Source organism: Astatotilapia calliptera, chromosome 17 (assembly GCF_900246225.1).
Source record: "Astatotilapia calliptera chromosome 17, fAstCal1.2, whole genome shotgun sequence".
NCBI classification, from domain to species: domain Eukaryota; kingdom Metazoa; phylum Chordata; class Actinopteri; order Cichliformes; family Cichlidae; genus Astatotilapia; species Astatotilapia calliptera.
Window position 1 is genome coordinate 24,750,341 of NC_039318.1, and position 27,866 is coordinate 24,778,206.

General features: G+C 40.8%; 1 protein-coding gene across 3 annotated transcripts in view; it reads left to right on the plus strand.

Moving 5' to 3' along the window:
- Positions 1-317: 317 nt before the first annotated feature.
- The window catches only part of LOC113009713 (fatty acyl-CoA reductase 1), a 76,925-nt gene continuing 49,376 nt past the window's right edge, over positions 318-27,866 (plus strand). Inside the window, exons 1-2 of one of the 3 annotated variants that reach the window (XM_026148186.1) lie at positions 318-609; positions 22,934-23,221. In XM_026148186.1, coding sequence (XP_026003971.1) covers positions 601-609; positions 22,934-23,221 — 297 coding nt within the window. In that variant the 5' untranslated portion in view covers positions 318-600. Of the gene's footprint in view, positions 662-22,933; positions 23,222-27,866 lie in introns of all 3 variants that reach the window. The other 2 variants (XM_026148184.1, XM_026148185.1) reach the window with 2 other exon arrangements.

Sequence of the window (27,866 nt, forward strand, 5' to 3'; positions counted from 1 at the left end):
AGCCATCTATATTTATTATAAGTATTAACTGGTTTGTCTTTTTAGTATATATTCTTGCTATTACATTTTCTTGTGTTTTGCAAGCTACATTCCCCATTTCCCATAGTACTAATCTAGCCATGAAATCCGTCAAATCGTTCACAATTACTAATATCCTACTTTATTTTTGTGTCAGTCATGTATCAAAGTTTTTAATCTGATAACTCACTACACAGCTCTCACTTTCTTTTTTCAGCTACAGATGACTTGTGCATACCAAGCATGCTACGTTAACTCCCCAGTTTTTTTTTAATGAAATTTGGTGTGGCGCTGGCTCAGCGGCTCAGCACGCAGCAGGACCGGGGAGGGTCACGGGCTGTGTGACACGCCCTGCTCACTCAGAGGCTCATATTGGTGTAGCGGTCTGTCTCTCTGCTCTAATCTGCAGATAGACAAGCAGGCAGTCTGTCGACTTTATAGAACCGGGCTTTTCTTACCCTGGAGGTATCCTGACGAGCCAGAGCCAGGGGCGGCCGGTGGGAGGAGGCAAAGAGACGGCAGCTGCTGCGCCGCACAGCCTCTTTGACAGCTTCAAGAGGAAGCATCCACCAGCACCGACCGATGTCTACGGTAGGGAGCGATTTTCTTCTTCCTTTCACGCATAAGCGACCGCCTTTTCACGGTGAGTGGTTGATAATGATTTAGGGACGCGGTGGTGTGTCGTGGCACGCCGCTGGCCGAGCATCTTATACCCGTTTTGTCGGATGTGGGGTCGGGACTGAGCATCAGCACGCCGGGGCAGAAAACGCTCAGAGGGTCCGTGTGAACAGCCAGCTGCTACATTTCGCTGTGTTTTCGCTTTTTGACCGTGATGTGTTTGAGTGTAGAGGTGGGGGTTGTGTAGGGAAAGAGAGAGCACACTGTTAGCACGAAGCTGTAGCCGCCTCCGAACGTCAGGGCGGCGGGTAGCGGGGCAGAGGGAGCCGCAGTCGGCGTGGAGCGTCTGCGGAAAGCCGGCAGCCGATAGTGCCAATTAGACAGGAAGTGGGAATGCTGGGTTTCATATTAAAACAATTTTTAAAAAAAACTATGGCTTTATAGCTAACCACATGTAGGATCCTGTTAAATAATTTCATTTTAATTGTTTATTTGTTGCTTTCTGCACATTTTATGACATTGTACTGAAGATGATCAGATTTGGCGCAAATATACCATCTGTTACAGGTAAACACTTCTGCCTAAATCTGCATATTAAGGTTAAAATTTATAGTCAGACCACACCAGTTGATTAGAAACTGAAAAGTGATGGTTTGAAGTTTGGCTTTGTACACTTTGAGTCGCTTCACACTGGCATAAATAGTTTAGATCGACTCTTGAGTTACACTGCTCATTTAAAATAAATAAATAAATAAAATATATATATAAAGACTTTTTTAAAAAAATATATATATATATACTGTTATTAGCTTCAAATCCCCAAATATATAGCTATGTGTACAGCAGAAAGGAAATTGGTGCCTGAGTTTCTTAGATTTATAGTAAGCATATGATTTATTTGCTCTACTTTTTGTGCATTAATGGTCTAATTTTTATTTTCCTTTAGCTTTTTTGTAGTACCTCACAGTACTATCTGTCTATCTAATTAATTTGTGGTTACTTGGCTTCTTGATGCCAAGTAATGAATCCTGAACTCTGAAATTTGACTTTCAGGCAAAAAATATCCAATAGTCTCTGTTTCCAGCTTGTCAGATGTTAAGATCCCTGTTAAATAAAAACATTTATAGTTCTGGAGTGTTTGATCATCACCTTGGCATGCCTTTCAGTCCCTTTCTTTGTTTGCTTATTTAACTTTAGTTATTTGGGTTTTGGCTTTTAAATTATTATATTATTTGGACTAAAACTCAATTTTTAAAATTTTATTTTAGTTTGCAGAAGTGTGCTTAATGTTAATTTAATAATTTTAGGTTATTTTCAGTTTACTATAATAATCTTGGGATTCATTGATTGATTAAAAACAAATAATGTTGGTACCCTACCATTTTTTTTTCCCTGTTACTTATTTTTACTTTGAAATCTTACACCGGAAGTAAGTGCTTGTGGAGCTCGGTGTCTTGACGCAGTTGAAGTGGAGAGCGTTTGCTTGATTTGAGATGATGTAAATTCCGTTAAATTGCTTTCTAACTGTCGGTGTGTGTGTGTGTGTGTGTGTGTGTGTGTGTGTGTGTGTGTGTGTGTGTGTGTCAGCTTTGGGTACAGGTAAGAGACCCGGTGACGGTCACGTGTTTGTGTTGTGTGCCATGTGGAAACGACCCACTTCAGTCCCCTCCTGTCTGCTCAGGGGTCTGACTGGGATCACTCTCCACCATGCGTCAGTCGGTGGTGACCAGCTTGTGTTCAGGGCCTTGCTTTCTTTTATTATTATTATCACTTTCCGATTTTTCTGGAGCCACTTGAGCGCACATCAGAGCCCCGTGAAACTAAATAAACTGAGTACAGATTCCCTTACAGATGTGATTTTTCTGCTTTCAGGCTGGAGTACATGAAGTTTGTGAATTTAACTGTCATCGCCATAGAGAGTTAAAGGGACAGTTCACCCTGCAATAAACAAAAAGTATAATTATATTAAAGATATTTGACCATTTGTCCCCAAACCTTTATTGATATCAGCCTTCTCTTGACTATTATTACACTAAATGGCACTCAGTGTGTGGTATTTGAAAACCTCTCTAACAGCGTCCCTTTCCAGAACTCATCACCAAGTTCGTCAGAAAAAACAGCAAAGCTTGTTGTTGCAGTTTCAAGTAGGAACAATTTTCTTTTTTTAATAAACTACACCCAGTAAATATGTCACCCTATAGCTATTGACTAGAGGCTCAGTCTGACCAAGGTAAACATTAGTTCAGCTGTTAAGTCAGCCAGATGCAAGTTTCTGCTGGTTGGTGGAAGAAAATAGTTCCCACCTGAAAGTGCTCACAACCAGTTTTTTTTTTTGTTTGTTTGTTTGTTTGTTTTCTTGGTAACTGTATCAGGATTTCCAGTGAAACACATCGCTGCTGAATTTCTCCAGTGCATCTGTTTTTGCACTTTGAGCACTTCATGAAAAATCTAATGAAGAGGTGGGCCATCTTTAGCTGTAGTCATTATGATTTTACGTTTTCCATTTACTCTTTTAAAGTTGGTTTTCAGCTTTTGTTGTGAATATAGTTTAGTTTCAGCAGGTTTCTAGAACAGTGGATTTGCTTGTTTTACTTTAGTTTTGATTAATTTCAGTGGTAGTTTGACAGCAAAGGTAGTTGACTTGTTTTAAACTTTCCCTTATTTCTTTAGATGTTACAACCTCACACACAGACCAGTTGTACCACGTATATTTGACTCTGCCACCATCTGAAAACAGACGCTCTCTGCAGGTATGCAGATGGTCAGTAGCTGCCCACAGGCTTCCAGTGTGCTAACACCTCTGAACCATAAATTCCCCATCGTGCGGTTGTTAAAGGAGCTTTATCTGTCCATCAGGCTGCTTACTGTGTGTGAGTCAGAGAAAGGCACATAAACAGCTAAAACGGTACTAAATCATGACATCTGCCTAGCTCTTTCTTTTAATACTTATTTTTATGTGACTCACTTGCCTCTCCCTCGCTGTTCAGTATCCACTCCCCACACAATACCAAGTCTTTCCATGACTGGTCAAACAAAAAGTTGAAGATGGCAGATAAAAATCAGATATATCTGATATAAACACCCTCCTGTTTGTCCTCGTCGATCATATGCAAAGCAGATTATAATACTGATTTCATGCATTATGAGAAAACCAGTTAAAATCATTCATTTTTGGGTTGAGGGGGGCTGTCCCCTCTCTGAGTCTTGCATCTCCTCATGGGAGCGTGTTTTATTTCGTATCTTATCATAACTTTCTGGCGTAAAGGACGACATGAGAAGCTTCTTGCACTGATTTCTAAATTGGGATCACAAAATGAGTTCTAATTATCTTCAAGGGATGGCCTATATTTGGCTCTCAGATAAGTGTTAGCTGAGTGTGCACACCGTGTCCAGGAGTGTGTGTGCGTTTAGACAGTGTTTATGACTGCAGAAAGGTAAGGCCCGCTGCCTTCCTGCATTTGCAGTCCAGTTTGAAATCACATGTATGTTTTCTTTCAGCACATACTTTAAAATGATCTTGATGCATTTTGTAACACAAAAAAAGAAAGTCCCTCATGTAGCTTCCGGATTGCTTCATGTGTTCTTGCAAACTTCTTTCTCAACAGCTGCTTTACACTTGCACTTCTTTTCTGCCCTCCTTTCTCAGGTATCTAATAAATCTTTAAATGCTCCGGAGATGTGCTTCTGCTCTTTCCAAAACACCTCCTCCGTGCATGTGCATACCACAGAGTAGTAGTATATGGCACCCTAAGCCTACTTGCATGCTGGAAGATGATTCTTTTGCTTTCTCTGCAGTTTTAAGAGGGCTTTGATATAAAGTTGTGGTCTGAGGTGAGGGGATTGCGCTTCCTCTTTGGCAGATAAGCGGGTCCCGCACGGCCCTAAATCTCTTTATATTGTTAGTGTCGTCAGTCAGCCTGGTGAGAGAGAGCCATATTGAACATTTGATCCTGCTTAACCATTGTAACCTGCAACATATCATGCATTCACCTCTGGATATTGTGAAGTGTACCAGTTAAAGTGTGTAGGTTAATTTGTTCTCAGGAATGACAACTGCCTGGTTATGCATGAAAGTTCTTATGATTAATTTTCAGGGAAACAGAGCTGCATCAACTCAATTTCACTGCGCTTTCTTTAGAGGTCTTCTGAAAAGGGGAACACAGCCTCAGAGAGGTCAGTTAATTGGTCGCGGAGCCATAAATGTCCACACAGTGAAACATTTTGTGCCAATCTATCACCTAGACTGTGAGACTCCTTGGGGTAAACAGGGAATTTAGCATTTGCTGGTGGCATTAAATAATACATTTTAAAAAAGAATTGTCACTTTGTGGCAGTTCATTCTAATTAGAACAAAAGGGACTGCCCTGAAATGAGTGTTTAAAAAGGCTAACAGGAAATAAAAGCTCATCCTGTTGGTGGGTGTGCCGTTTATCTCTGTCTATCTGCATTCATTCATATCCTCTGACCCATCTGACATCTTCATTTCATGGCAACAACAACAACAGCAGCAGCTTCATAAACACATAAGAGGCTTCATCTTTGTGATGATTTGAATATGTGGAAAACTACAGATTGCACTCCTTTGATTACTTGTGCCGCCTTTTCATCACAGTAGGGTTCAGAATCATGCAGTCATACCAGCTAAGCCAGTGCAAGAACTGGTGAGGAGCTAAAATGCTTTTGGCTATTAAATGATAAATGCTGCAAAGGAACACTAAAAGAAGCCAAAATCCACCCATCTCAAACTGTATCTCACAGGCCAGCAGCAGCCCTCGGCAATGTACTGCGCAGCCTGCGAATGAATGAAGAAAAACTATTTTGTGTTTAATTGAGTCAAAGTTCAGTTCACAATAAAATACATCAATGCAGTATTGTAGGCATTAGTGTGTGTATATAGGGCAAACGGCATCAGGGAGGGCCGGCCATGTACTGCTACCAGTTAGAGAAACCGAAGAGCTCCAAGACGAGAGTAAAACACAAACTATCGGACAGTTCAGTCCCATAGTCCCATCCTGCCCACAGGAGAAGGGCATGAAAGCTGAAGGCTCTGCCTCCCATTCTACTTTCAGAAACTCAAGAAACCAAAAGTAATCCTGCAGCCCAGGAGCAAAGTGCTCTGTTGGGGTCATTTGTATCTGCATGATGGGGAAATGAGGGCCAAGTCACACTGGGCTTCCTAGTACTGTGTGTCAGGTTAGGAGTAGGGCAGCAACAAATGAATATTTATGTATTCAACTAATCAGCCAATTTTTCTTTGATTAGTCAGTGATTATTTCAGTAACTCTTATCTCTGCTTCCTGTGCTTGTATATTGGTTGTATATCATGTCTCAGATGGTGTCATGTTCAAAACCAATTAAACTGATATATATGGTCCAACCCATAGATTAACTACCTAATGTTAGGTTGAAGAGGTTTACCATTCAAAATAAACCTTAAGATTAATGTGAGGGGGAAAAAACAAACTAGCTGTTGTGCTGTTCGCTCTGTTCTTCTTCATTAGTATTGACTGCAGTCTTGGCAGATGATAGAGGCAATTGTGCCCCCTAGCTTCCTTACATAAACACATTTGCGTGGTTTTAGAATATGACGCGTCAACAATGTGTTGATGACATCGACGAATCGTTGCAGCCCTGGTTAGGAGTGTAACCGCCTTTCCGCAGCTTGTCATGGTCTCCAAAGCAAGTTCATGTTTATTAACCAAAGTACCGTTTTGGAGAATTACTTTGTTTTGCAGGCGCATTACTTTTTTGCATAATGTCATCAAAACATCTGAATCCCTGGCAACAAACACCGAAAAGTTCCTTTTAAAGATGCCAAAAGACTAAATAGTCTAAAAGTAGCACACCCCTGTGACAGGCTTAATGAAGAAGACATGTCCCTGGTTTGCCCTTTGTCATAGGAATACCTGAACACGTCTGAATCAGTGTTTGGTGCTTTAAGGCTGTGGATGGTGAGGATAAATGTCATTTAATTACAGTAACGTGTTACACCCAACACTGGTCCTCAGATTAGCCTCGCACTGAAAAAGAGATGTAGGACCAAAAGGGTGGAATCCTTATGTTACTAATTCTCTGTATTTTATTTTAGGTGAACTTCCTGTATGACAGTAGTTTCTTTTATTGTGTAAATGGGGAAAAATCTTGAAAATATTAAGATTTCCATACATCTTCAAGTGTTTTCTATCAGTGTATTTTTCAGACCATATCAGGTTGAAAAATCAGATTTTACTAGTAAAGGTTTAAACATGCAATACCACCACTCCCCCCCCCCTTTTTTTTTTCTTTTTAAATTGAAGGTTTGAGCAGATGTTGTAAATTAGCATATGTCACCTTGCTACTCTCTCTCCATCTGTGGTTCCTGTGAGCCTCCATGCTGTTAATAACCAGAGGGGAATATCGAAGCGACGGTGTGACATTGATCCCCACAGGGACATGGGTGCTCTGATGACCGCTTGTCACTGGAGGGTGATACCCACTGGAGGATTTAGAGGCTTTTTCTGTCTGTGTTGATTAATGTTGTCAATGACCAACCACAGCACAGGGGAGTATTTCGGAGCATAAGACCACTCTGAGGTTACGTCTGAATTAAATTCGGGAGATTTAAACCAGGAGCTCCCATTCGTACTCGCTTCAGAGTCGTAACAAAGTCACAGCGGAACATGGAAGAAGATTTCACATCAGGATTTCTTGTGTGTAGATGGACAGATAGATGTGTGTTGTGTATTACAAACAACTGTAGAACGTGCCAGAAAATGATTCTAGGTAGCACTTCTGGTTTGGTTGTAGTTATTAGGCAGTTCTTTACAGTGTATTGATGCCAATTAAATAGTGTAAATAAATGTAGGCGAGACCAGATTAGTCTTCACTTTAATCTTGTTTTATCAGTTGGCCTATTTGAACATGTTTGGTGATGGCTCGCCTCTTTCAGACTCGAGGCTTTACTTGCTCAAAGTTCAAGTTTGTGTTGCAGTGTTACTTTCTCAGTTGCATTAAACCATTGTTGCGAGCGTGACAGCTTTTCCAGAAACACGATCCTACGAGTGAAGCGGGGGTTTCACAGTTTCACTGAATGCCGCTTCACACATGGCTGCAAGCATGTTGTAGCCTCAGGGATGTAATTTGGGTTTCCTGCATGTCCTAACTAACTTTAATGTATGACCTGTGACTGTTTAAGAAGCGATTCATCGTTTGAGTAATTGAGCAAGAATTTTAAAAAAACAACAACCCAAAAAACAAAGTCAGTCATGATCTGATAAGACTTCCTGAGAAAAGACAAACACCCAAACCACCGCACAATGTCTGAACATAATTTGAGTCTTTGGCCTGTGTTGCATAATAGGTTGGACATTATCTTAGTGGGTGTGTGTTCAAAACACAATTCAGCAAACACAAAGGCTTACAACAATCACCACATGCAATATATTCCCACACTCCAGGTTTTAAAGAAACTTGATGTAAAAAAGGTTGGATATCAAAGGGAACTGTGTCTTTACTTCCTTTAATGTGCCAGGGTTTCCTTTGAAACAGACTGAATAAAGCGCTTCTAACCTCCGAACCAACACGGTGAGGGTTTTGAAGAGTTGCTTAACTTCATAAGAAGGGAGGTACTTGGTCTTTTTCTCTATGCGTTGCCTCCACAGCATCAAGTCATGAGATGTGTGTTATAATCATATTTTCTGGATTTAAACTCAGTTTTATTTTGAAGGGCTCCGACAGTATGTGAGTTATACTGAAAATATAATGTAATGTTTTCAGTCATTGTTGAAATTTTAAACATTTTAAGTGGGTTTTTTTTTTTTTTTTTTTTTTTTGTTTTTTTTTTTTTAATCAGACGGTAATATCTATGATAGGATTTGTAGACTCCTTTGTTCATTGTTGTGCACATGGTTTGAAAAGCATTGGGTGTCTATTGATGTTATCTTCCAATCAGACCCGTAGCTCTGGTTTTATATCATTCTAAACAGTTTTTTTTTAGTTTAGTTTAGTTTTTGCTTTGAACTGTTTGTTTGATGGGGGCTTCTTGAAGCTGTTAGCCTTGATTCATTTAGCAGTTAGTGCTAATAAAAGAGGTTTAATCTGTTTCTATTGCAAATCTAGAGAAAATGAATTTATTATATAAATCTGCAGTATTTAAGAAATGCCTAAATTGCATTGATCCATTCATCCAGTTTGTTGCATGATAATCTTCCGAGCCTAAATGTGTCTTCCACGTGCCCTACGAAGATGGTAAAATTAGACTTTTTTTATGAACTTCTAGTGTTTAAAGTTGCTGTTGTGCTTACTTGTTAAATAGAACTTCAACAATGCTATACCCCAAATGGTTTCCTCATTTTAATCTTAAACTCTTACATTGTCTTGGTTTGTATTGCCTGTCAAACAAGTACATCCTCATTCACCTCCCAAGTCTAGCAAGATTTTCCACTGAATGATGTAACAGCTGGCTGATTGACTGGACTGACAGACTGCTCATGCTGAGGCATTCAGTTTGTTTGGTTGCTTGAGTGTCTTAAACTTACTACCCTAAGTCATAAAGTACAACTCCTGGATTTTGTCTTTTTATGGGAGTAAATGGAATAAGCCTTTGGGGCTCATTTGGACTGATGTTTGTCTGGGACCCCATTAGGGCCATTTGTGGCAGGGTGGCCCAACCCAGCTGTCTGCATCTGGGATGTTTTGGATAAATGCCCAGCCCTTTATACAAGGACACATGGCTAGCCGCCAAAGCGACTATCTCAGCACTGCCTTAGTTTTAAATATCGAACAGATCTCACTCACCCAGTGATTAGTCAAAGTTGTTGTCATGCATCTTCCATCTACAGCAGAGCTGATGACGAAGGCTGCCACTCCCTGAGCTGTTGAAAACAGCTCAGTGTTTAACAAAGCCTTTTAGCAAATTATTTTTGACCTTTGCAAATGTATTTACCAGCACATTAAAACCATTATATCAAGAAATGACTAGTTGAACAGCTTTGTTAATCCAGTAGTTTGTCATTCATCCAGCAAGCTAAGATACGCCTTGATTACTGTGGCTACATCAGCCACAGCTCTCAGTTAAAAAGGAGTTTCTATTAAAAATGGTGGTAGAGCTGAAGTAAATCCAGAAATTTTAGCCTATTATTTGTGAGAATTCCCGACTGTATTCGGAACATACAGTATGAGAAGGAGGATAAACAAGACTGACATCGACCGGGAAACTTCCAACTCAATGCAAAGAAAAGGACGGATGGCGTAGATGATCAATTTACCTTGGAAGTCTTATGTCAGAGCTGGGAGTGAGAGCACTACTGAATCGAGTCCGTTCCGATAGTAAAATTTGAAAACCAGGGACAACCAGGACTTGTTTGGCTCCAACTTGGTAAGAATCAATTAATGCATCTCTAAGCAAGCTTTCTGTTTGTTTGGGGGGTTTTTTGCTCTTTTTGTTTTTAGCTTAAAAACGCCTCTGAAATCTATTTAAAAGACTCATTTAGGTAGTCACACAACAGTAGTATAGGTTGCAAGTTTTACTAATGTTTACATACACTGCCACCCACTTGTCTGACTTGAGGGGGTGTTCCAGATGAATTGGAGTTGTAACATCTGCTTAGTAAGAGATGAAATATTAATGTATTTCTTACAATTTTGTTTTTGGGTTTTGCAAAGACCCATCTCCAGATAAAGCCTGAGGCACGCGGTCACAACATGTGATTTAAAAGTCAAAGCTTGATGGATCTGTTGGAACGCTGACTTGTTTAAGTAAGGATTTAACGAGGGTTCAAACGCTGCCTTCTATTACACGTACTGGAGGCAGTAAAAGTTGGCACAATTATGGCCCTAAATCAGCCCTGTTAGCTGTTTTCTGTTTATACGAGAATGTCTGATCCAGTGGAATCGAGATTTGAGGTTGTGACGTAATAATTTTGTATCAGCTTCATGGTGTGGTGTCATTTTATCCGGCAATGTTTTTCAGCACTTAAGTAAAAAGTGATGCTAAAACCTAGTTGAGGTGTTTTTGTTGGTTTTATAATCTGTGAACTGATGCTTGAAGAGGAATTAAAAAGGAAACTGAAGCCAACAGAATCAGCAGCATGGGAAGTATTTATGCAGGTTTTCCAGAATTTTCTTGGCACTCTCAGAGCAGAGGCTTATGCCGACCTTTTGGATAATGCGCTGATGAGTGTCAGAATATCACTGAAAATGCACTTTTTACGTTCTCATCTCAACTTTTTCCCATCAAAACTGGACGGTGTCAGCGATGAGCATGGGGGATAAACTTAATCAAGATATAAAACTGTTGGAAAACCAGATATTAGGCCAAATTTAATAAGAGCATGATGAGCGACTACTGTTGATTCACCCAAAGAGAAACAGATGTGCAGTATAAGGGTGAAAGCAACCTCAAACATTACTAGAGCGCTCATCTTGTTCCATTTTGAGCTAAATTGGCAAAAATGTGCTTCTCTCATATCGTCTTCTGGTTTGGTTTATGAATAAACACATTAGACGTTGTGTTGCTATATTGACATGTCAAAATATCAGTGATGTATTAGGAATCAAGGATGTTTTTTGAGATACACAAGTAAATAACATGAATTTTTATGAATGTTACCTCCAGACCAAATTGAATTATAAAGCACATTTAATCTTAAGGCCAACCCATTTTTAGCTGAAGAGAATCTGTCTGAAGTGCGCCACAGTTACCCCTTCATTTTTGGAACATGTGTTATTCTGGCAGGAAGGTAGAGCTCTAAGTGGGCCCTCAGAGACCACGTTCATGCTCCAGTCCCAGTAAGAGAGCAGCCTTTCTTCTAATCTTTCTGCCAACAGACGGCCAAAGCCGATTGCATGCTTTCTTTCCCTGAAATCAACACACACTCCAGTGGCAGCAGTAACAATAACCATGTTCTCCATGCCCAAAGATATTTGCTTTCCATTCACAGAAGTTGACACCAAACACTACGTGTGTTTGTGTGTATGTGCCCTATTATCAAATTTGTCACACCTTTCAGATATTATTACAACCGTGCCGGAATGATCAGTGATTGTGACACAAGGAACACCCTCTCTGAAATCAATCGCCAAAGATAAAGATTATAACTGTATAGTGGAGAGATGTAACCTAATCTGTCCAGCAGCAGATGAAATAATCTGTGGGTTTTCATACCTCTCATGTTCACAACCATCTGCTTTAATCTGCATATAGGAACGATGGATGGGTGGGTGGAGGTTTTTAGAAGGATGCATAAATGGATGAGGTACTTAGAGAGCTCTTCTGTCATTAATTACAAACCTAGCTGGCATTGACAGAAGGTGATGCTGTAGTGTGTTAAGGACTACATTACTCTGTGTTCACTGTAATCCATCTTTGCTCTGGATAGCTCATTAAATCACTTGGTCACAGATACCTGTTTCCATGCAAGGGAGCTTTGTGTCATTGGTTAAAAGAACGAACCAATCATTAGCCATTGTTGACTACATGACACCATTAAAGCTTCAGTTTGAGGCTAATAATATCCACCATGGGGTAATTGTTCTCGTGGCTTGGTCATGTCTTGATGCATGCTCGATCATCCAGGTTAGGAAATCCCAGAAAGTTGATTTTGTTCATCTGGACGTCGCGTATTGAGTGGATGTATAGCATTAACTTTCCTGGACTGTTTGGTCTTGTTTGATGTGAAGAAAACATTTTGCAACAAGGGCTTTTGTTGGCGTATTAAACCTTTTCACTACTGCTATCTACAGTAGGAGGCGTGTTGTCAGGCAGTAGACCAAATTTGGCAAAAATCTAAAAGAACTTGGTGAAAGCATTTGGGTTGGACCAATCTCTGACTGAGCCACCAACCTTTTGCATGGATAACTGATGGCAGCTTTAAATCCTGCAAGCCTCTTTCCACATTAGAAATAACAAGCCTGCGGGATAAGCAACAGAGCGGCTATGGCCTGTGCTACTGGTCTGTTTATGCAATTAGGTTTTTGAGACCGCCTCACCCATCATCACAACATGTCTAGATACTGTATTTAAGCTTGACTGGCTATGGAAAGTGAGACTTTGGTCAGCCATTTTGCTAATGGCTCCCTCAAATAGATCATAAAACACTGGCAGGCTCTCTGCAGCCTGAGTTTGCATGGGTGTTTTTTACATTAGCTGAAAGAACTGGATACTCGTACTGCCAGCAGCTTGCTCAGTGAAATCAAAGAAATATATGGCTGTGTCCTAAATCACTCATTACATAATGAACATGATGTAGTGAGAAGTAAATTGAAATTTTTGTACACTCAAGTGATGGATCGTGCTTTTTGCCCTACCGCTAAAATGCATGATGACACAATGGAGGAACTGAATCAAATTCTTGATGCAAAGTCTGAATTTAAATTCAACAAAAGAGGAGTGACAACTGATTAGAGTTGGAGGACCAGGAAGGTGAATAAAAATGTCTTGAACTTGCATTCAAGACATCAAGACAAAGGGGTACAAAGGCACTGTTTTGTCTTCCCTGTTTTGATAATAACCCAGTTTTCAGCTGGTCTGGTTGACGGATTGAAGACTGATCCCTGGTTGGGAATCAGTGATTTATGGCTCTGTGCAGTCCATGAATCCATTTACATCCCTGTATTTGCATTAAGGGAAAAATCAGCATGATAAACAATTATTCTAATTTTAATTTCAAAGTATAACATTGCAGTTTTGGTATTATAGTGAGTGAGTTGGTGTTGATGGTTCAGGGAGAGGCCTGTTCTCCCCATGGCCCTCAAACAATGGGACAGGTGATCGGTTTCCTCTCAGTGCATGAAAGCTGAGTTTCTAGGAATCAGAGTAATTGTGGCTTCCATGAAACTCCAGTAGTTTTTCCTTGTCACCTTTTCCACTTTAATCCAGCGATGCTATTTCAGAATAAACGTACAATGACACTTTTTTTTTTTCCTCCACTGTAACTGTTTACCATATGGAAAGTTGAATTCAAATGAACATGTGACATGTGAAGCTTATGGCAGCATGCATATCTTTTTCAGCCTTGAGGGAAGCTGTTTAAAAAGGTGTGGATGACTGAGCCATCTGATGTAAACTCACTGTGTTGCAAATTTTGTTTTAACTATATATTTAAGGATACAAGTTGTGTAGGTCATTTTTCTTTCTTCCAATGCATTGCTTTGATTTATTTCTTAGTGTAACTATTTTCTGATGCCAGGTTTAGTCTTACAGAATTATTTATTATTATTTTTAATTAGTTAAATTTGGTTTGGTACACAGGTATAACTTGCATATGCTTCACACACACCACTGCAACTGTCCTCAAGAAAAGCTGGAGGGCAGTTTGTTCCCAAGAGTCGGCAAGAGTTGAAATCATACACAGATTACAGAAAATGAAAAGTTGTCATCAAACTCTGCTGATTCCAGCCAATAATTGGAGGACAGTGTTTATTACTTGAAAGTCGTGCACGGGTTTCATACCATGTTGAACACACAATACAAGTTCCTGACCTCTTGGCCTGAGAGCTGCACTGCGGGTGCGATTGGCAGCCTGGGTCTAAGCCAGGCGTAAACGGACACCACAGCTCACGGAGGCTCTGTCACTCAGAGACAGCTGGTGTAATTACAGAATCCCTCTGCCATCGCATACAATGTCGACAACGCACTGACGCAAGCGTATACACGTGCACACAGAGACATTAGCTCACACACCAGCGCTCCCACGGCCAGATATCTAACGGAGAGCACTGACCTTTGTGTTGACACTTGCTCATAGTTTAGTGAAAAGGTTGAATTAAAGAGGTCCTGCTTAAATCCTTGAAGCCCACGGCCAATATAATTAATTCTAATTAGATTAGCATTTAGCTGCCTTAGAAAAAAAAATGGAGTGGGAGAGAGAAGACCTGCCGTTTTTATGCGATAATGCAGTCTTGGATAAGGGCCCTTTTAAAAAGTGCTGCGCAATTATGTGGGTTTGTGTAAGGGACAAAGTTACTGCCTCATACACCAGAGCGGGGGAGTTGAGCTGCAGTATGCTGAAAAAGTCTTTAATACTGTAGTGTATAACTTGTCACATTTATAGTGGGTTTATCTGATGTAACATACATTAAGCCATTGCTGGAGCACACTCGTATTCATCATGTAGGCACCATGTCCTTTATGCTGTAGTCATGCTCAAATGGCTAATGCTAGTAGCTCTGTCTTGAAGAACTTGACACTCGATTAGCCATATGTAAGTTAAGCAGCCAGACAAAATACTGTAACAATGAAATATTCTGATCTTTATTTATGATTTCTTTCTTAAGGATATTATTATTGATTTCTGTGCCCTCTATATTGATGGTTATTTACACTTTTATTTATCTTATGTAGTATCTCAAGAAAACATCAGAACCACATTTTATTACGAAAAGAACAAAAACATTATTTGGGTGATGTTTTATTAGTGTGTAGTTTCCTCTTCTTTTAACGAGATCCATCAATGTCTATATTATGCAATGTAACAAACAATTTCACAGTTACAGCTATGTCAGTCTTAGCTAATGTTGTATAAAGGAGTTAATGGTAATGCTATTAGCAAGGCGCTAATAGCCTGTATTTGTATTTAATAGCCTCACTATTAGCTCCTTGCTATAGCATATGCTTGGCTTGGCTAACTATTAAGATAAGATAAGATAAGACTTTATTGATCCCACAACGGGGAAATTTTTGCGTCACCTCAGCTCAGGTACAGATATATGAAGGAAATACAAAAATACAATTAAGTACAATCAATGAAAAAAAGTAAGATAATACACTATATACAATGGTAGCATACACAGTATGTGATTATGGATATGGTTTGAAATATGGAAGACATAAACTATATAGCTTGGAAGGTCATGGAAGGTCCATTATGCATGAAGTGGTGACCGTGGATGTTCACAGTGTCCAGTGACTTATGACATCGTGATTGAGGAGTTATAGAGTCTAACTGCTGTTGGGATGAATGATCTGCGAGAGCGCTCCTTCCTGCAGCGAGGGTGTTTCAGTCTCTGACTAAAGGAGCTGCTCAGACCACTCACATACTCATGCAGTGGGTGACGTGGGTTGTTCATGATGGATGTCAGCTTTACTAGCATCCTCCCCTCACCAACCACCTCCACAGACTCCAGGGGACATCCCAGCACGGAGCTAGACCTCCGCACCAGTTTGTCAATCCTGCTCCTGTCCCTGTCCGTGCATCCACTCCCCCAGCAGGCCACTGCATAGAAAAGGGCAGATGCTACCACAGTGTCATAGAATGTCCTTAACAGAGTCCTGCAGACTCCGAAGGACCTCAGTCTCCTCAGCAGGTGGAGTCGACTCTGGCCCTTCTTATACAGGACGTCTGTATTTGTTGTCCAGTCCAGTTTCTTGTTGAGGTGAACACCCAGGTACTTATAAGAGTCCACTATCTCAATGTCTCTCCCTTGGATGTTCACCGGTGTTGTAGGGGGTGAATTCCTCCTGAAGTCTATGATCATCTCCTTTGTCTTGCCGGCGTTGATTTGGAGTACGTTGGTCTCAGACCAGCCAACAAAGTCACTGATGACCCCCCTGTATTCCTGATCATTCCCGTCTGATACGCATCCAATGATGGCTGTATCATCTGAGAACTTCTGTATATGGCAATCGGCCGAATTATAACAGAAGTCTGAAGTGTAAAGGCTGAACAGGAAAGGTGAGAGAACCGTGCCCTGCGGTGCCCCCGTGCTGCAGATTACCACCTCGGACACACAGTCATGGAGCCTCACATACTGTGGTCTGTTGGTAAGGTAGTCGATGGTCCATGCAGTCAGCTGTTTGCCTACTCCAGCTCCCTCCAGCTTCCCTCTCAGTAGTGCGGGTTGGATGGTGTTGAAAGCACTGGAGAAGTCAAAAAACATGATCCTCACAGTGCTCCCCGCCTGCTCTAGGTGAGAGAGGGATCAGTGTAACAGGTAGATGACAGCGTCATCCACCCCAATTCCAGAACGGTAGGCGAACTGCAGGGGGTCCAACACTGAGCCCACCAGTGGCTGAAGGTGGTGCAGGATGAGCCTTTCCATGGTCTTCATCAGATGAGAAGTCAAGGCAACAGGCCTGAAGTGGTTGGGCTCCCTGGGGTGTGCGATTTTTGGCACCGGAACCACACAGGAAGTCTTCCACAGTTCAGGAACCCTCTCCAGGCTCAGGCTCAGGTTGAAGATGTACAGGGCCACCTGACAGAGCTGGTCTGCACAGTCCCTGAGCAGTCTGGAGCAGATTCCATCCGGACCTGCTGCCTTCCTTGCCTTCGTCCTCTTGAGTTGATTTCTCACCTGATCAGCTGTGAAGTAGATGTGAGGCTGGGCTGGGCTATTAGCTGTATTTATGCCTAACAATTTAACTGTTACTCATGTTTTATACAGTTTTTATTATAATTTTAACTAGTTGCTGACAGTTCTGTTTATCTATACTATTGGATCATAACTTAAAACTATGAGCTATATATTTTACAAGTGAGTAATGCTAATCCATTAGCTTTAGTTAACTTTTAAGCTCAAACCTATTCAAGTCCACTTAGTACTTTAGCTTGACTATTACAATAGATCTCTCCTCATTCTACATTTTTCTGCTACATATGTTTTTCCAATAGCATGCATAAAGTATGATTATAAGCTTGTAATATTAGTGAGATTTTTATCTGAGGCTTGTAAATTTAGCTTACTTCACTTATCACTGTAAATTGCAGGCATAATAGCAGTAACTAAAAGACTAAAGGGCTTGCCCAGTAGTCACTATTAACATGCTTTTCTCAAGTGTTACTTTTAGCAGCTAATGTATTTTATTTAATCTTGTGGTCAGGTCATTACCCCACCCTCATCTAGTCTCTCTGGGACAGGGAAAAGAGACTCATTTCCTCTCTTCCGATTGTCATTGAGACAAGAACCAGAAACTGCCTTAAACAGCACGGTGAGCCTAACAAAACCAAATTTAGAAATGTGGACTTGTGGGTTAGGAGCTGGGATGACCACTATTGCTTCTGTTGATTCAAGCCTTTGATGGTGATTCCTCTGTCTCTAAATGCAGGATGTATTGACTTTTGTGGTTCTTTTGGATGGCGGATAAAGGTGCATCTCCTGGAGTCCCATGTTGGCACAGCACTGTGAAACTGCAGCCAGTAGTGGTTGTATACTTAACAGAGCTTTTCAGGTTTCTTTTTGTCACTGCCATCACTGTGCGATAGTGAAAGGGCCTGACTGTTCCTTTGTGCTGCTTGGCACTGATTAATGCTGCTTTAATTATTGGCTGTATTTTGCATCATTTTGCTCTTTCTATTTTTCCCACACTCACTCCCCTCCTCCCGCTGCCAGCTTTTGTCCGGCTATAATGGCTTTAGCCAGTGTGCAGCTGTGCAGCTCGATTTTTGCCTGCGTCTCCAGCTGCATTTAGCTGACCCAGTAATGGAAGGGTTGTGTGGGGAAAGGCCGGAGGCAGAAGGACTGCAGAGCTGTGGCTTAAAACAAGCTTCCTCAGACAAACGGCGTGGATTTCCTGTGGAGAGTGGCTTTTGAGGAATAATACAAAAAATGCCCTCAGTGTGAAGAAAAGGAGACATGAAATAAGGCCGGAGTGCAGCAGCATTAGCTGCAGACAACAGTAAACCTCTGCTGCTGAGCTGTATGCCTTGAGCGTCACCCAGCTCTGTTTTTAAAGTGACCCCCGAGTGACTTTGGATGTGATGTGGTACTTTGTCAAGATGGCATCATAACCTGAGAAGCTTGTCCCTTAAGCTTTCAGGCCTTGTCCTTGCTGCCCAGGACTTCTCCTTTCAAGTCATAATATAGACTCTAAAAGAAGATGCAGTCTTATTCACCAATGACAACACAACAAGGTCACTGCTGACAGACCTCATATCTGCTTGTCCTTCATAATCTGTGTGATTGACAAGGACAGGCTGAGGGATTTAAAAGTAAAGTTTAATTCAGTATGACAAAAATAAACCAAGAGAATATGCTGGGTGCCTGAGGAAAAAGAACTATCTATAGACCCTTCATCCATGTTGAGATCCTGAATCTCTAGTGTTACCCAGAAATTTAGGTGATTAAAAAGTTCAGACTGTGCTTATTTATTTCATGTTTTAAATTTTGAGGTTATGCACTTGAAGGTCAGCTCCTTGGACATCTGTTGTATTGAAGTCTCATACTGACTGCATGTCAAACCTGGAGACGGTATAAAAGTTGTAGCCACCGTGATCTCAGTCATTGGGTTTGGCTGCATTTTGGTTGGTGCAACATGATTTTGCACCAGTCTTTGAACATGCTTTTTAACGCTGCAAAATCTGAGATTTTAACATGAGATTCTATGGAGGTTGACTTGGGCAAACCTCCAACCTCTTCCAGTGTGTCAGAAATGTGACCCTTCACCTTGAAAGGTGAGCAAACAGGGCTGGTGGTGGGACAAATTGGATGGAGTCGTAATCACCAGTGATCGACATGAAGGTTTGTGGTCCATGATGAAATCCTAGATGGACACATGCAATTGGTCAGAATGGTGCTCCTACAAATGGCCTGTATTTATATAGCGCTTTTACTAGTCCCTAAGGACCCCAAAGCGCTTTACATATCCAGTCATCCACCCATTCACACACACATTCACACACTGGCGATGGCAAGCTACATTGTAGCCACAGCCACCCTGGGGCGCACTAACAGAGGCGAGGCTGCCGGACACTGGCGCCACCGGGCCCTCTGACCACCACCAGTAGGCAACGGGTTAAGTGTCTTGCCCAAGGACACAACGACCGAGACTGTCCAAGCCGGGGCTCGAACCGGCAACCTTCCGATTACAAGGCGAACTCCCAACTCTTGAGCCACGATCGCCCCAAAGTAAACTAAACTTAGTAGGGATGCTGGAAGGGGGTCCTGAGGTACACGAAGAGATCATCTTGAAGGCGATAGATGCAAAATTTAAATTGTAAATGTTTTGTTTTTTTTTTCTTTCAAAATGAGCTGTCCCTGAACTTCATGATCTCACCATATGAGTTCTTGTTAACGTGAGGCGGTGCCTAAACTCCTTTAGATATAGTTTACCGTGTGTGTGTGTGTGTGTGTGTGTGTGTGTGTGTGTGTGTGTCATTTTAAAATCAAGTGTCTTTAATTGCTACTAGTTATCTCAATGAACCAAAATTCAATTTATAAACTTTCAGCAAATACTTGGGATGTATGTATTCTATACTTCTTGTAGTCATCCTGTAAATGCATAATTCTGAACTAAAGGCCTGTAAGGAGAATAATGGACAGTTTCGCCCCACTTTCCATGTTGGCTTGTAGAGGGTGGACACCTTCAGCTTAACTGACAGGCATTGAGAGAAGCAGGAGGTGGAGTTGTGTAACCTTGTGTGTTTCACAAGCATTCAGTCTCATGAATTTGATTCATGCATGGCCGTTCCAACACTCTTCCAGCTGCAGGAACATTTCCATTGTCAGGCGTTAATCTGTAGTGACTTTCAGCCCATGTGCTCTTGTCCTCTTGTCCACAGGGAATCTATGTGAAGAACAAGGCTGAAATGTCTGGGGCCTCAGCAGAGGACCTTGACTGTGACCTCTTCTTGTTGTCATCTGTGTGTACAGAGTGGTAGATCTGGAGATACTGCCTTGTCTGAAAGTTGAAGATGGGGAATATCGAATTAAAATAATGGGACAAAATTGGGATTAAACATAGATGTCAGTAGGAGCCCCGGCGTTTAGTTTCTGGAACACATTTTTTGTTTTTCAAGTGCAGACATGTAGAAACCCAAACTGAATGCACACACCCATCTTTTTTCCTCGTGTTTGTGTGGAAAGGGAATCTGATTTTTAAAATTGCATGCACAGACGGCAGAATGAAGGGAAAGCAAGTAAATACAAGATTGTTTTTGTTATCTGGGCCACGTTTGGCTCAGGAGGATTTGGTTTTTGTCTTTGGGCAGACATGCTGGGAATCTGCAGCACAGGAGAGAGGATGAACGAAGCAAAGAGAAGGAGCGTAGCTTCATCTTGTGTACAATCACAGCTCTGCTGTATCACTGAAGGTGCTGATCAAGCATCAGTCTTGGCTAAATGTTGTGCCTATTGTTGCCAAGTGAAAATTATACAAGTCAAGTCCTGCATTTTTATTGGCTGCTGCCAAAAAGTTGGATGAGACTGGGCGCGCTGCCACCCTCCCTGTGTGACTGGTTGGTGTGTGGTGGGGATGGGGGGGTGACACCAACCAGAGACAGGTAGCTGTCATCTAGTCTTTAAGAGCCGTGTGATTTATCAATGCTTAGTTGGCGTGGTTGCACACAAATGCTGGCAGTGTGCTGGTGAGCTTTTAGCCCACACATCAACACAGTGCTTTGATCAGATGGACTCATGGCACAACCTCCCTCACTGAGTCACAAACGCAGCTTATCTGCGGCCATGTGACTTCTCAGGTTGCATTCAGTTATAGTCGTCTATTGTCTACAGGAAATAAGGGCAAAGTCCAACAGAGTCAGTGTTAGTGTTACAACACAGGTGTCAAATAAAACTAAAAACTGCCATAAAACCCAGTTATGTGATTTATTGCATGTGGAATACGCATAATGTCAGATGGTTAAAGATAAGCCTTAGCATTTAATTTTTTTTTTTATTTTATTTTTTTTATTATAGCTTTAAACCAAACTTGTTTGCTGGGATTGAAGGTTGCAGCTCACTTTGTCATTACTGAAATCATACCATTCACTTCAATATACCAGCAGTCTTGTACATTTAATATATGTGAGTCTTTTCAGCCTCCAAGGTCCTGGCGTAATGTAATTTCTCATGCACTTGCTCACTTCAAGTGCATGAGAGGCTGGGGAGGGGGGACAAAGAAATGCCTTTGATCCTATAGTTTGAACCAAGACTTTACAAATTTAAGAAACACAATGACAACATTCAACATTTTGACTTAACTGTGATGTATGTGGAAGCCTGTGTTTATATTCAGACACTGATTGTCACTAACGCCTTCCCTGTTTTAGGTTTGGTTTTCCGAGATCAAAGCGGTGACATATAAATACAGTAACTGCAGCTGGGAATAATAGTCTAATTTTGATTCTAGCAATCCTCACTGTAATTGGTTTATAATCATAAAAAGCTATTTATATTATGCGATATATTTGCATGTCTTCAGTTACGTATTATATATCCAAATCTGAACACAGCAGAGCAGTAGAGTAACATGAAAGCATTCTTCCCTACTTTGTTTCTAAACTAAGTTTGGTTTTAATTTGGATGCATGGATAAAAGGAGTTTTGGGAATTTTTAGCAGACAGTTTGAATATTTAGTCTGAAGTGCTTCAGCAGAAGGCAGCTGGAATTTGTTTTAGGTTCTTGAAGATGCTTTTCCTGTCATCCAAAAGGCTGCTTCAGTTCCAACTGTTGAAGGAGACTCAGATATTTAACCTCTAATAGGGTTGTCACCTTGTAGATGGTCCTGAGAGTCACTGACCAACTCTCCCGTGTCATGGGAGTCATTAAGCACATGAGTCAAGGTATAAGTGGAGGTTGAATCACCTGGGAATAGATCTCTAGACTGCATCATAGCCTCTGTTCACTGATAGTCCCTTCAAGACCGATACAGAGTCCAAACTGATATTTTCTTTTCTTTTTTTTTTTTCTATCAAACTGAATTTGAGTGATTTGAACCTTAGTAGAATAATTTAAACTTTGATGTTTGTTTTTTTTAAACTAGTTTGCTTCTAAAATGGCTCATCTGTTAATCAAATATTAAGCTGCTTTTTCATGTCAGTGGTATTCAAAGAGTCAATCTATGACCAAATTATATTGTTTACTATATTTTGTACAGTTAAAAATAATTTCTGATTTGTTGCTTTTTGCATTCATGAATAAATGATAAAGGTTATTGTGGTTAGCGGTGATCAGTTGCTGCTTAAAATCTTGCTGAACCCTTGCTGGTGGACCTGACACACTCGTACCCACGCTCACACATGCAGCTGATGTCACACTGCCCCGAGCATCACCCTCCCTCCCCCTCATGGTATAAATATTCATAAAGTTTGCAGACTAGTTACATGCTTCTTCTCTGAAGGTCAAAACAGAGACGTGCCACCACTGATGCATATTTTTCAATTTATTGAAATGCTTGTTTTCATTTCCAGATACATGAGACTAAATCTGTCAAAGCCTGGACATTCATGCGAAACTGTGCACTTGTTGCATTAGTGCGATTCACAGTTCATATTTAGCTTCTTGCTGCATGCTTCATTGCTTAAACTGACACCAGCTTTAGAGACACTGATACAGTATTTAAAGTTTGAGGTTGCCTATCCTCATTCTTATCCTCCCGCTCGCTCTGCAGGACTTGTGTGAAGGCCGGGACCTCGACGGGTTAGGAGAGCAAGCAACAGACGCACAAACCAGACTGACAGACATCTGCGGTGGCGCAACGGGTAGCAGCATGGCGTCCGTAGTGGAATACTACGCTGGCAAGAATGTGCTGATCACGGGAGCCACGGGCTTCATGGGAAAAGTGCTGGTGGAGAAGCTGCTGAGGTCCTGCCCTGAGGTCAAAGCCCTTTACATCCTGGTCAGACCCAAAGCTGGGCAGTCCATGCAGCAGAGGGTCAGTGACATGATGAAGTGCAAGGTACGAGCTACAAGTGCATAATGTTCTGACCGAATGGGCACATATGATCTGATCTTTTACCACACATAGTATAGTAGAACTTTGGAAAGCTTTGCCACGGTTCACTGTATGTATGTTTGACAAGTTCAGTAAATAACATGCTTAAAAGGTGTAGGATGAGAACTAAACAAAAGGCTAAATCAATTTTATTTATGTATTTATTGTAATAAAGTACGAATGAAAATGCATGCGCACACTGTTTTGTTTTTTGTGGAGATGTTTGGCAACTCTGTTGCTCTTGGAGAACCTGGCACATTTCTTCAGTGGATTTATTCTCTCTTAATGTCGTCTGTCTCTTCATATCATCTCAAATTGAATCCATGATGTAGAGATTAGGACCCTATCGGCGGCCAAACCATCTGTTGTGGGACTTCTTGTTCTTCCTGTGACTAAAGATAGGGGGGGGAAAACCCATTAAATTCAAATGTTTTTATTAAGCACCAATTTTAAGCCGTAGTTGTCTCCGGGCAGTTTAAGGTAAAGATTATAGAGAAAAACCTTATGATCCACTGATCTGTTATGAGCAGAAACACCTTGTATTGCTGATATTTCAATATACTGGACATATATTTTTTTGAACCCATGCATTTCTTTGAAGGCTTTAAGGCTTTAAAATGAATGAAATTGATGAGGAAAGGCAGCAGTCACTTTTAAAAAGTTCTTCTGTGAAGCCATTAATTAAACCATGTGGCATTTAGTGAATATGCACATTTGACATCGCTTATTCATATTGCCAGCTGTAAGCATGTTTGCAGAGCGATAGAAATTTGCCTTTGAATTATAACACCAGCTTGTGTTGCCATGGCGAAATAAGCTTAACGACATGAGAAATCCAGCCCCTGGTCTCCAGAGTCCAGTAGTTCATCTGTGAGCTTCAGAAGAGGCACCGAGAGAATATATGGGGTCCGATCAAAAATACCAAAACGCTAATGAAATGGACGTTATTTAATTGGAAGTACAGACGGCTTAAAGGGGAAACAAGAGACTAGTTAATCTATAAGAGGATCTGGAGGTTTGGTATTACTGAGATAGGTTGGAGTCTTGTTTATCCTCTGGTTTAAAAAAACATTTTTATTCTTATGATCATGCTCTCTTCCAGGATAACAAGGATGGGATGCCATTTGGTATAGTGTAATTTCTCTCCAATAGAGTTTGGGGATAAATACAATATTCAGGGTCTTTCCTACATAAGGAAAGATATTGTCTTGCTCTAAAGGAACAGCACATGAGTTGTTTACTCAAATATGAAATGCATTTTCTCTTCCTCCAATTCTTATCCCTGATATTCCTGCGTTTGCTCTCACAGCTATGGCCAGAGGTTCTATTGCTAACACAAAGAGAATTGGTGACAGAGGGCAGCCCTGCCTGGTTGATCGCTGTAAATTAAAGGTTTTGATACGTTATTATTAGTTAAAACTTGTGCTGTTGGATGTGTATACAATAATCTGATCCATTTCAGGAATGTTTCACCTAGTCCATATCTGGGGAGCACTTGTAAGAGATAATTCCATTCTGTTCTATCGAAGGCTTTGCACGCATCTAGTGATAGCAGCGCAGTGTCCTCCCTATTGTTTTTCTCATAAAGTACATTGAGGACACGTCTTATATTATGATAGCCTTGTCTCGTTTTAACAAAACCTTGTTGATTGTCTGTTATCAAATTAGGCACATATTTATCTAGTCTCCTAGAGAGTGCTTTACACACAATCACATCCCATAAGACTAATTCCCCTATAAGAGGAGCATTCAGTCGGAGGCTTATTTGGCTTCAATAAAAGGGTTATTGTAGCTAATCTCAGTGAGTCTGGGAGTATTCCGGACTTATATGACTCCTCATACATGTTAAGAAGTGGCTGCATTAATTTATTTTTAAATGTTTTATAGAATTCCATTGGACGTCCATCAGGGCCAGGCGTTTTACCGCTATTCAGGTCGTCTATGGCTTCTGACAGGTCTTTTATTGTTAAAGGACTATCAAGGGCTGTTTTATCCTCTTCTGAGAGGGTTTGAAATTTTAACTGATCAAGAAATGCATCGTGTTTCTCTGTTTCCTGTATATTCAGATTGGTATAAAGATTGATAAAACTCTCTGAAATTTTCGTTTATTTCTAAAGGGTCTGTTGTTATAATACCCGATTTGGACTTTATGTGGGTGATGGCCTTTTCCGCTTGCATCTTTTTTTATCCTCCAGGCCAATAATTTTCCTGCCTTCTCTTCTTGGTCATAAAAGAATTGTTTGGTCCACATTAAACTTTTTGCCACTTTCTCTGCTGTTAATTTATCATACCTGGCTCTTAGAATAGTCAAATTGTTTAGTTTAGTGGGATCATTGCTCTGGTAAAATTCTGTTTCATTAGATTTAGTTTGTCTTTCTAACGATTTTAATTCTTGGTTATATTGCTTACTCCTGTTGCTACTGTAGCTTATAATTTTCCCTCTTATGTAAGCTTTAAATGCTTCCCACCTAATACTAGCTGTGGTTTCATCTTTATTTATTTGAAAATATTGATCAATGCAAGTTTCTATAAATTTGACAAATGATGGGTACTTTAACAAAAATGTTTGCATCCTCCATCGCTTTACACCTTGATCAACTTCACCCAATCTAACTGATAGACATACTGCTGCGTGATCACTAATCACAATACTGTTATACCAACAGTTCTCAACACAAGGTAGTAACTCTGTAGAGATAAGAAAGTAAGCTTGAGACGACCTATCCAGGTTAGGGTCCAGGGCGCAATTAAAGTCCCCTCCTATGATATAAAGGCCCTCCAAGGTTGATATTGTGAGAAATAGATTTTCATAGAAGGATGGGTTATCCTCGTTGGGGCCATAGATATTTATCAGATTTATTTCTAACATGGAGATACGGCCCTGCACAATTACATATCTCCCGTTTGGATCTGTAATCACCCTCGTAGTTTGAAATGGGATTGACTTATGTATAAGAGTAATGACTCTTCTGGCATGTCTAGTAAAAGAAGAGACCTGACCCTGCCATCTTTTGGTTAATAAATGTATCTCTGATGCAGTAAGATGAGATTCTTGTAGGAAAATAATTCTAGAGTTAAAATGTTTTAGTCGGTTTAATACTTGTTTCAGTTTAGCTAACTTCCGTATCCCCCTAACGTTCCAGGTCGTAATGTTAACGTTCAAAATGTTTTCTTTAGTTGTCTTCTCCATAAAATATTGTCAGACTGTTTACTTAAATAAACAAAGTAAAGGAAAAATTGAAGAAGCAGGTTTGCACATACATTCACACACTCACACATACCAGATAAAGAACTTGTAAACAATTTCTGATTGAACATTTTCATTTCCTTGTTGGAAATGTCTCCCCCCTCCCTTGAACAAATTATTTGGAGGGCGTTAATCCACGTCACTGAGGAGTAACTAGTCAACGCGACCTCTCCAAAACCCCATAAATCAGACAGTGTATACTAACCATATGATACAGATTTTTTCCCCAGTAATAAAGTAAAGTTTACCCTTGGTAGGACAAAACAAAAAAAGACTTAGTTGAGGTTCAGCTGTTAATATACAACCCAAAAACGATTGCGATCAAACTTAGAACGAATATGCGCTTAAAAACGCTCAGTTATGTTAACATAAGTTCAATTCAATTTTATTTATATAGCACCAAATCACAACATAAGTCGCCTCAAGGCGCTTCATAGATACAGAGAAAAACCCAACAATCATATGACCCCCTATGAGCAAGCACTTTGGCAACAGTGGGAAGGAAAAACTCCCTTTTAACAGGAAGAAACCTCCGGCAGAACCAGGCTCAGGGAGGGGCGGGCCATCTGCTGCGACCGGTTGGGGTGAGAGAAGGAAGACAGGATAAAAGACATGCTATGGAAGAGAGACAGAGGTTAATAACAGATATGATTCAATGCAGAGAGGTCTGTTAATACATAGTGAGCGAGAAAGGTGACTGGAAAGGAAAAACTCAATGCATCATGGGAATCCCCCGGCAGCCTATGTCTATTGCAGCATAACTAAGGGAGGATTCAGGGTCACCTGGTCCAGCCCTAACTATATGCTTTAGCAAAAAGGAAAGTTTTAAGCCTAATCTTGAAAGTAGAGATAGTGTCTGTTCCCACATAAATTCGAGCTCAAAATTTTATCGGTCTCTTATCAGTGACTCAATTACTGGTCAGTTATGTTGAAGCAGAGGCAGTCTTATGGAGTGTCTTAATGGTTAACCTGTTGTTTAACCGACTCACTGGTGTTGAGCATCTTCTGCTGTTTCCTTCGGCAGATTCTTGTAGAATTTTTCGGCTTCTTGAGGTGTTGAGAAGAGGTGGATCTTTCCACCGTACAGGATCCCGAGTCTGCACGGGTTGTGCTGGAATCCACGGAAGGCATTGATATCAATACACAGTTTGACAACCGGGTGAAATCACCGTCGGATCCGAACCGTCTCCGCAGACAGATCCTGTGCAAATGTGATCTTGGCCCCATCATGTGTAATTTGTTGTTTTCTTACTTCCCGATATACCAGTTCCTTCTCTTGGAATTTTAAGAAATGAACAAGCACCGCTCTGCTCTGGTTTGGTTTCCCGGAGGCAAGCGTGCGATGCACTCGTTCCAGTGTGA